General features: G+C 49.8%; 1 protein-coding gene across 3 annotated transcripts; it reads left to right on the forward strand.

Annotated features, from left to right (window-relative positions):
• Positions 1-270: 270 nt before the first annotated feature.
• RPS14 (ribosomal protein S14) lies at positions 271-5,966 on the forward strand. 3 transcript variants are annotated; one of them, XM_037508939.2, is made up of 5 exons: positions 271-548; positions 2,927-3,077; positions 3,838-3,999; positions 4,884-4,960; positions 5,820-5,966. In XM_037508939.2, exons 2-5 carry the CDS (start codon positions 2,929-2,931, stop codon positions 5,885-5,887), a joined length of 456 nt encoding a protein of 151 aa, XP_037364836.1. In that variant the 5' UTR covers positions 271-548; positions 2,927-2,928; the 3' UTR covers positions 5,888-5,966. The 3 variants fall into 3 exon arrangements, with proteins under 3 accessions (XP_037364836.1, XP_054550236.1, XP_054550235.1); XM_054694261.1 differs by lacking the exons at positions 271-548; positions 4,884-4,960; positions 5,820-5,966 and adding an exon at positions 639-657 and having other exon boundaries at positions 3,838-4,117; XM_054694260.1 differs by lacking the exons at positions 271-548; positions 4,884-4,960; positions 5,820-5,966 and adding an exon at positions 676-749 and having other exon boundaries at positions 3,838-4,117.
• Positions 5,967-10,293: the final 4,327 nt, after the last annotated feature.

The raw sequence follows: 10,293 nt of genomic DNA on the forward strand, positions 1-10,293 counted from the left end.
TCTGTGAACGGGAAAGCAAAACAGCTAACCGTCTGACTGTGCTGTAAGGACTAAATGAAGCAATGCATATAGCTTAGCCCAGCTAGGTGTATACTCCATACTGAATAGCTGATTCTTCTTTGGCCCAGACAGAGTACAGTGGGTGAAAGTCTCCGATTACCCCGCTTTTGTTATTGTTATTCTCCTCCACTCCAAGGGGGGCGCTGCCGTCCCCCAGGCTCACCGGCTCCCGGGTCAGGACGGCGGAAGTTGGTCTAGCTGCGGCGGCCGCCATCTTAGAATACAGGGCCTCCTCACCCAGGCGGTGTTGCGTCGTGCAGTTTCAGAGGCCTACCCTCTCGCAGAGACACCAGTTCCTCGCCCTCTTAAGGAAACCGTACACCGGAGGGCGCATTTTACTCTCCTGGGAAACACCGACGGCGGCGTTTTCCGGGAGCCGGCCTCTTCCCGTGACCTCAGACGGACACTTCCGGGGACGCGGACGTGACCCGTTGCCCCGCCCACCCTACCCTTTCTTTCCGGTGGCGGAGTCTGGAGAAGACGCGCAGGTAGGAGGCCTGGGCGAGGACAATCGGGTGCCATCCGCCGCCAGAGGGGCGCAGAGGGCCAGGGGTGGTGGGCCAGGGGTCTTTCCACGGGAGTCGAATCAGATACTGGGTAAGAGGGGCGCGGCCGGCCGTCCCAAACTCGAGGTCGCGCCTTGTCGGAAGGCGGGCGGTCCTCCTCCGGGAGGCGCCGGTGAAGTGAGGGTGAGTGCGGGGGCAGCCCTGGTGGCCTGGCCCGGTGGCGGGGCCGCCGCCGCGAGGCGCGGGTGGTGAGCGGCGGGGCTCCGGGCGTGACGTGGGCTTCCGTCTGTGCGGCTCCCGCTTTTCCTGGGCGCTTGAAGGCCTGGCGCCTAATGGTGGGTTTGCGGGCTCGCCTGGGAAATCGGGTAACAGTGGGTCGTGTTGGGTCCAGAGAGGGCACGCGGGAGAAGCGAGCTCGAGGCGGGCTGCCTGGTGGTGGCTGCCGCGGGCACGCGGCCTCCTCTGGGCATGCGGGACGGGCCTTTACGAGTCAGGAGCGGGGTAGTGCCCACGCCTGATCGGTGTCCGCGAGGCACCTTTCAGGCCTTCATAGACCCCGTGCCGACCAGTCTCACCGCCGGGGTCGGGAAGCCGCAGGTTTACATTGAAGTGGCCGCCAGGGCGGGAATTTTGTGCTTCACATGTTAAGATCACCTGGCACCTTTCTGGCCTTACCCAGCAGAGGAAAGCTTCCTGTGCGCCCCCTTGGCAACCTCCTTGCAGTTCTTCACCCGCTTGTCTGGTTGAGGGTAGGAGTGGGTGACTGTCCCCCCGGGCCTCAACTTGTAGTGCTTACTGCAACCACAGCCCCGTAGTCCACCTTACCTGGGGAAGGCTGGGGAGGCCCAGGAACCCTGCCACACATGGAGTTGTTCAGGCCTGGGGATGTGGCTATTTATGGAGTAGAGGCTGCTGGACAGTTTGCTTTTGCCTCTTGTGTCTAAAATCCTAGATGAGACCCTGCTTCTCCAGCTGCCAGGGTGCAGCCTGATTTCACCTGAGCCCTTCTTACTTTCAGTGTCTTCTGATAATGTTAAAGTTTTGATTCCTGAGCTGGGGTGTCATTTGCTAGAGCAGGAAACCATTGCTAGTCTTTCACACTCTCATCCTCACCTAATTATTTCTGTCGTTGCCGCTTGCCCAGGTTTCCTAGTAGTATGGTTCTACTTATAGCACGTGCTATGTCAAATTAGTTATTGGTTTCACAGACAGTGAACTTCTAGGGTGGGTCATTCCCTTTAGCCTTCTGAGAGGACACTTTCAGTGCCTGTAAAAAGTTGCAGAATGAGAGCAGGAGATGAATTACAGAAGATGGGAGATAGCATTTCAGTTAATTTTGGAGGGGTCTGTTAAAGGAGACTTAAATTTTAAGCTGCGTTGGTACAGAATTTAGCAGGCAGTGGGCTTCTACCTCCCCTCCAGGCCCCCATAAAGGGTGAGATCATTCCAGTACATGAGTTTTTTAGGGACCTTGGCACTAGCCTATAGGGATGTGATCTTTTGTGTCTGCCTGACCTGTAAATGGTACAGGGGGCCAGGAAACCCAGAAGCATTTACAGCGTTGGAAGTATGAGGTGTAGACTGAGAGTGCCCTAAGCTGCTTCTGATCGCAGCTCTGCAACTGACTTGCTGTATCACCCTGAGCAAGTCATAAATCTCCTAACCTTATGTATTAGGGTTAGAACGGCCAAGAGAGAATTGATTTGCCTTAGTTACAATGCTGTAAACTGAACTCAGAGGTCTCTAGAAACGTAAGCCTTATGTTTTCCAGGTTTTTGAGGCCCACTGGGTAAAAATTTGAGAAGTACTTGTGGTCTGCTAGTAGAACCCATACAAGTTGGTCTGAGTTGTGCTTTTGGTGGGTTCAGGAGAAAGGGTCACAGTACTTTGCTTTTTAGCCTCCAGTCAAAATCCCCTGAGTTCGGGTAGAAGTGAGTTTTGGTGAGGCGGAGATGAGAATATAGCACGGGCAGGCCTGGGTAAAGGGAGAGGTGGTGACACAGAAGCAAGGCTTGGGATTTCTTTTTTTTCCCAAGGTTTATTTATGCATACAAGAACTGGGGTACAGGGCAGAGGCGTTGGGGGTGAGAGGATTCGCCAGAGACAGAGCGGGGAACAGAACAGGCAGACTGATGAAATACACTGCTGAGGGGAGCAGCGGGCGAAACAGGAGAGGTCTGCTGCGCCATGTGGGTTGCTCCCTGGCCGCCCGAGATCGAACTAGTGCGGCTGCGGACTGCTTCATAGGTTGCGTCCCAACTCCCTGCGCCACTGGGGAGGCCTCTTGGGATTTCTTTTAATAGCCAGGGAAAGGGGGTCCTGAATATCTCTGCTAACATTGGGATTCGTCTTCCTTTCAGAAATGGCACCTCGCAAGGGGAAGGAAAAGAAGGAAGAACAGGTCATCAGCCTCGGACCTCAGGTGGCTGAAGGAGAAAACGTATTTGGTGTCTGCCACATCTTTGCATCCTTCAATGACACTTTCGTCCACGTCACTGATCTCTCTGGCAAGTAAGTGCCTGGGGGAGCTACACAGGCCCCCACTGAGAGACTAGAGGAGGAAATATCCCTTCAAGTAGGTGGCAGTTTAAATGGTTTTCTTGAGCGAAATAAAAACATTCAGAAAATGAAATCTTCTTAGTTATTTTGTACATAAATGCCATGATTTCCCAAATCCCGATAAAGTGTTAATACGGAGTATTGCTATCTTGGGTCTTTGGATCAAGTAAAGGCAGAGCCCATGTTGGTCTTGTCAGGAGGAGGATGCATGCTCAAGGTGACCTTCCTCTGCGTACCTAAGCGGCGATACTTTTTACTATATTAGATGTAGGTGGGCAGTCTTAAAAGATAAGAGCTGCAGTTTTTTGTTTGTTTTTCAAAAGATTTATTCATGCATACAAGAACGGGGGTACGGGACAGAGGTGTGGGTGAAAGAATTCACCAGGGATAGATTAGGGAGCAGAACAGGTGGACTGACTGAAATACACTGCTGAGGGTAGCAGTAGGCAGTCAGGAGAGGTCTGCTGCACCATGTGGGTCACCTCTCTGGCCAGGGATCGAACTCGTGCTGCAGTAGCTGCAGATAGCTTCATGGTGCTGACGCTGAACCCCTTAGACCACCAGGGAGGCCCCAAAGGCTGCAGTTTTGGATGGAGTTAAGAAAGGGTCACCTACGTAGACACCAGTGGGCAATCTTAAAGAACAAGAACTGCCAACGTGCGTACTCTGGGCCCTTGCTGGATAAAAGAGAAGTGACTGCTTTTGTCTCCAGGGAAACCATCTGCCGTGTAACCGGTGGGATGAAGGTGAAGGCTGACCGAGATGAATCCTCGCCATATGCTGCTATGTTGGCAGCCCAGGATGTGGCACAGAGGTGCAAGGAACTGGGTATCACTGCCCTCCACATCAAACTCCGGGCTACAGGAGGAAATCGGTATGTAAGGCTGGTTTTTCTGGTGTGGATTTGCACAAGGCATCTTGGCTGCATATGTAATAATTGGTTCCCACATATCCCCCACTTGCAACTTCCTGTATAGAGTGCACAGTGGTGCAGTGTTCTGGCACCAGAAGAAAGTGAAGAGAACAGTAGACACATGTTACCTTCTGTGTGGCACCTAGACTGGAAGGAGAGTCAGACTTAAACATGGAGTTGGGAGCAGGTGATTTCCTGTTAAAAGCAAGTGCTGGGAACCAAAAGTGCAGGGCCAAGGATGCAAATAGTGATAAAGCTTCTTGTCCGCTGTGCCCAGGGTGGCTCCAGTGAAGATAAGACAGGTTCCAGTCAGAGACAAGTACACAGAAAAAGCACATCTGTGGGGGAGAATCAGGGGCCATCAGGTGTGAGGTCCTACTGGGTCTTGAAGAATGTGATAACGATTTGGGCTTTTAGCCAAAGGGAGAGAGGCATAAGATCTTAATGTTAATGACCTGAGGGGACTAGGGTTTCTTAAAGATGGCTGCTGTGTAGGGAACAGACCAGACAGGAAGTTGTCTAGGTGGTCCAGAGAAGAGGTGGTAGTGTCTTGGTCTGGAGCAGGTCACCAAAAGAGTACAACTCAGCGTGTCGCAGGAAGAATAGGGTGCAAACTAGAATTTGTGGGCAGATCTGACCTGGCTCTGCAGGCTGAGAATAATTTTGGCTTTGTTTAAATGACTTCTTTAAAAATGATGAAACTGACGCACCAAGCCCAAAATATTTCTTGTTCTGGCCCCTTACAAAAGGTTTTCAGATCACTGAAATACAGGGTTATGGGGTGTTCAAGGGGACCCCTCTTGATTTGGCCAAAGGCGTTCTTACTATAAACCTTCGTTTCTTAGGACCAAGACTCCTGGACCTGGGGCACAGTCAGCCCTCAGAGCCCTTGCCCGCTCAGGAATGAAAATTGGGCGGATTGGTAAGTGCCCCCTACTTGGATTTGCTTTGGGTCATTAACCCCAGAACGCATGTGATAAACCCAGTGGACACGGGCTGGTTTGCTGGCTGTTGTCAGTTAGGTTTGTCAGCAGGGGCTGCAAGAGGCACCTAAAGACACAGTCCCTCCCAGGCCACCCCTGTCACTTTGATGTGAATGTTGTCCTTCCCTTCCACATTGGGACAGCGCAGTCATTTTTGAATTTGCATCCCACTGAGGTGGGAGACTGAAGACTGGTGGGACTGATGGAGATAAAGTGTTCAAGGGAGTTACTGCTGACATTTTGTTTGACTGTCTCCTGCACCATAGGATCTTCGGTATCCTTGGTCCTTGTCTGCTATCAATAGGGCATTTCAGTCGCTGATAACCGGAAATGAGTCAGGGGGGTAGTAAATCCGGTGACTGAGAATCACGGCAAGTCCCCTAAATTTGGGTGGCCGCAGGGGGGTGTCAGCTCTTTGGTTTGTTTGGCAATGGTCCAGCCCATTGCTCTTAAGACTTAATCAGAAATCTTACCTATCGTGAGATCATTTTCACTTGCCCTGTTTAGGAGCTTTCTTCTAGAAAGAGTGGGCTTAGGAGTCAGAAACATGGGATTGTCTCCTACCTCTGACGTCCTGGGAGCTTCAGTTTCCTCTTTGGAAGAATTGAGTTTAGACCACATCAAATTTTGAGGAAGCAGCAGGTGGGGCAGCTCTGCATCCATGTTGATGTGTTATATCCTGAGGGTCCATTTGGGGAGCCGCAGGGTCCACTGCTGCTCCATTAAACTAGTGGCGGGGGGACCGGGGCTCCTTCCCATCCAGCTCCATGCAATGACATTTTCTCTTCCTCCCCACAGAGGATGTCACCCCCATCCCCTCTGATAGCACCCGCAGGAAGGGGGGTCGCCGTGGTCGCCGTCTGTGAACAGGACTCGTCAAATTATTTTCTGTTAAAATAAATTGCCTTCTTGTAAACCATTTCGACTCTGGTCTTCATATAGGGCCACCCAAGGATATTTGACTGTTTTCCTGGTTGGTTTCACCAGGGTGTGGTGCTGACTGGGGATAACCAGGTACAGTGGGGAACTGGAGGGCCTTTAGTAGATGTTCTGCTTTGGAGGCTGAGGGTAACGTGTCATCCAGGAGCACAAGAGGGATTAATTGGTGTGGAGCAGGGTGAGCCTGTGTTCTGTGAACTGACTAAAGGAGGTGCTGTCCAAGGATGGGTGAGACGCCAGTGCTGCAGCAGAATCTCCATGCTGCTTGTGGTAGCAGTAAGTTGGCTCACTATCTAAAGCAGACCGGGGCCCTGAGACCTTGTTTTGGAAGTGGACATATTGGTTCCAAAAATGGACTAATTCTTAGAGTCAGCGAAGGGAGAACTGTTGAGCCAAGTGTAGCCCAAGCAGAAGAGGAGCCTTCTAGGCTTGAGCCATATATAAACACGTGTGGGTGTACACTCACTCCCACACACACACACCTTCTGTGCAAAATTGGGTGCTCACTCTGCATCTTGCTTATTCTCACTTGGCAGATCTTAGCGGTTGTTCCACATCAGTACATAAAGTACATCAAGATTCAGTGGCCCATAAATACACACCGAGCCCTATTTTCATCGGTGATGGAAAGAAAAAGGTTTTGTTTTCCGGAAGCTTGCATCCAGTTCCAAGGACGTGGTGGCACCAGATGGTACTGGGTGTTCTGCAGAATAGCACGGGGTCTTCAAGGTGACTGCTACACAGAGGGACGGTTAGGAGAGAGCATGGCCGTGGCGCATAGACAGGGTGAAGCCAGGCCTTGTGAGAGGGGAGGGCCATGATTGAACATGGGAGTTATAAGTTCGAAAGGAAAAAACATGCATTGGCACAAGATGGGGTTCACTGGGATCCTGTCGCTCTGGGTGTACTGCTGGCATACCTAGAACAGAAACTAGTGGAGGAATAAGTTGGGTTTCAGGTAGAGACAGGTTGTGTGAGGCTTTGGACATGCCAGACATGCAAATGTAAAATACTTTGCTGAACATTATACCTGAGGAGGAATTTCCATAACCAGTGTGAAAATAACTTGCCAGGTAGCAGTCCTGCCCGCCTGTGACTATGCAGGTGCTGCTTTTCACTAACTCTCTTCCTCTGCAGGGCAGCAGCCTTCCTGCCTGGCCGTGACCTGTGCTATGCCGGGACTTGAGTGATACCTCTCAGTGGAGGCAGCTCTCCTCAAGGGCCCCCGCCTGCAACCATGCAGGACACTCAGCAAACCTGTTCCTTTGGGGGCAGCTCTTTAAAGAGCTGTGTCAATAAACCTGCTCTTTAAATATTTAAAAAGAAAAAAAAAAAGATAACTGGCCAAAGTTACAGCTTCTAAGATTTCTAAGACTCCTGAGCTACGTTTTTTGTTTTTTGTTTTTTAAAGATGTATTTATTTTATACAAGAACCCGGGTACAGGCCAGATGTGCGGGAGGGTGAAAGGATTCACCGGAGACAGAGCGGGGAACAGAACAGGCAGACTGACGAAATACACTGCTGAGGGGAGCAGTGAGTGAGACAGGTGAGGTCTGCAGCTCCAAGTGGTAGTACCCTCGCTGCCATCCGGCTGGGATCAAACCAGCGCTGCAGAGGCGGCTGACAGCTTCACAGCGCAGGGCTCAACCGCCTGCACCACCAGGGGAGGCCCTCCTGAGCTATGTTCTAAAGGTGTTAGATCTAGTTAAAGTCCATACAGTATCACTTAGTCTATAGGTTAGTGACTGATTATATCCATAAGCAACAATTTCACCACCCAAAAAGACCTCAAAGTCCTTAGTCTATAGTTTGCCGATTATGGACATTTCATGTAAGTGGAATCTAATACTTGGTCTGTGTTTATATAAGATTCTTTAATGTTTTCAAGGATCAGGCACAGTGTAGTAGTCCTTTATTCCTTGCGATTGTGAAAAACATGTCTGAATAGTCAGACGCCATACTTTCTCAGCTCTCCCAGTGGAAGAGGCCTGGAGACCTGGGTTCAGCCCACCAGGACTCCTACCAGTTTATTCTAGGGTGTTGGCCAAGTCAACTTTTTAGAATCTCTTTTTTCATCTTAAAAATGAGAAGTGTGATTACAACCCAAAGTAAAATGATTCCATGCCAACCTAAGTGATTTTTACAAATGAAGAGTACAAATCTGTATCAAAAAATCCTAAGTAATGCAAGTTAGATACTCCCCCCCCCCCCCCCCCCACACACACCTTGCAGTAAGTGAAACTTAATTCCCTCTCCTTTGACTACCAGTAGGACTTAGTGATTCACTGTCTAAACAACAGTATATAGAAGTAGGAAAATGGTCATTTGACTCTGGAGAAACTTCGTCACACTCTTAACAAATCATCACCCAATGATAATGATACTCCTTCTAAAAACCTGTAACCCAATAATGCAGTGTGTTATCCTGGACTAGAAGGGGTATTCGTGTAAAATCTGGATACAGTCAAGTTTTAATAAGTGGTTATGTACCAATGTTGGTTTCTTAGTTTCAGCAAATGTACCATGGTAGTGTGTGATGATAACATTAGAGGAAACTGGATGAATTAGTATACAGAAGTGCCCTATCTTCGCAACCTTGGTAGGTCCAAAATTACAAAACAGAAACTGCTCTTAAGGATGCTTTCCTACTGTCTGGTTTCTAAGGCATACTGCGGAGCACAGACTTCAAGTGGTATGCATGAAAATCCCAATACCCCATCTTTGGACTAACTTTCAGATAAGTTACTTGATGTCTGTGATAAAGAAGTTCATGTGATGATAGCTGTCTCAGTCTATCCAAAGAATTAAGGAAGATTAAAGTGTTAAGCACAGTGCCTGGCACTGAAGAAGCTGCTGCTATTCTTACGCCTGTTCAGTTTTTATGCCAAGCAGCGTGAGTGACAGCTGGCTGGAATCCTGGTGGGGAAATGCTGGCAGTTACTGGAGCATTCTTTTTATTTCCTGTGGTGGAACTTTGCAACTTATCCTACTGTTTGCTGGTAACCAGGGATGTGATCAGCTAGGCCTTTGAAAGCATTTCCTTTCAGGATTTTATTTGCAAGAAGAGCCAGTTTGTACCGCTCTTGTTGGACCAGGTGAGCAGCCTGTCCGCCACGGGGACAGGCGGGACAGGACTAGATGGGACCAGATGAGATGTGACCCACCTGAGGCCAAAGCCCAGCCATAGCAGGTGAGCCTAAAGATGCTAGCTAGCTGTGTGACCATAGCAGAGCCCTTCTGCGGGCTCCTTTGCCCTATCTGAGCTCCTGCAATAGCTTCTTAGACCTAACACATCTCCCTATCTTTCATTTGGCCCCCGCCTATCCCTGAAGACACTGCATCCATATTATCTAAAACGAATTGAGATATGTCTCTCCTCTGCTATTTTATCATTGCTAATCCAGTTGTCTGTCTAGACAACTCGGTCTCCCACACACATCTCCAGCATTTTATCTGGCCGTCCATCTCTCTGTCCAAGCCAAACCTGGTTCTTTTCATTTTCCCAATTATGCCTTCAGTCTTCGCTGGCACATCCCTCATCCCACCCCCCCACCCCCAACTTGGCTCATTCAGTATCTACTCTCTTCCACTTGCTCACTTTCTAGGCTTCCCTGGTGGCATAAGGGGTGAAGCACAGCACTATGAAACTATCCGCAGCCTCTGCAGCACCAGTTCAATACCTGGCAGGCCAGGGAGCGACTCACATGGCGCAGCAGACCTCTCCTGTCTCGCCCGCTGCTCCCCTCAGCAGTGTATTTCTGTCAGTCTGCCTGTTCTGTTCCTCCTGTGTCTCTGGTGAATCTTCTTACCCTCTGCACCTCTGGCCTGTACCCCAATTGTTGTATGCATAAATAAATAAATTTTTTAAAAAAAGCAAAGTGAGGGATGATCACAGGGGAAATTTTTTAAAAGAAAAAGTGGGCAAACATCTCCCCATAACTTTAGAGATAATACAACTTGACTGACAAGAGAATCCTTTGGAAAACTTTTTTTTTTTTTAAAAAAAGATTTATTTATATAAGCACTGGGTACAGTCAGAAGTGTGGGAGGGTGAGGGAATTCACCAGAGACAGAGCAGGGAGCAGAACAGGCAGAAGGGCTGAATTACACTGCTGAGGGGAGCAGCGGGTGGCAGGAGAGGTCTGCGCGCCATGCGGGACCCTCCTCCGGTGGCCGGGGAGCAGCCAGGGATCGAACTGGCGCTGCAGAGGCTGCGGGCAGCTTCGCAACCCAGCGCTTAACCGCTGCGCCACCGGGGAGGCCCGAAAATTTTTTTTTAATTAGAATTTTAGAGGTTGGTCAGTTTGAACACTGGTTCATTCTCCACAGTCC

Source organism: Talpa occidentalis, unplaced genomic scaffold (assembly GCF_014898055.3).
Source record: "Talpa occidentalis isolate TD23 unplaced genomic scaffold, MPIMG_talOcc4v2.1 talOcc4.13, whole genome shotgun sequence".
In the NCBI taxonomy this organism is placed as follows: Eukaryota; Metazoa; Chordata; class Mammalia; order Eulipotyphla; family Talpidae; genus Talpa; species Talpa occidentalis.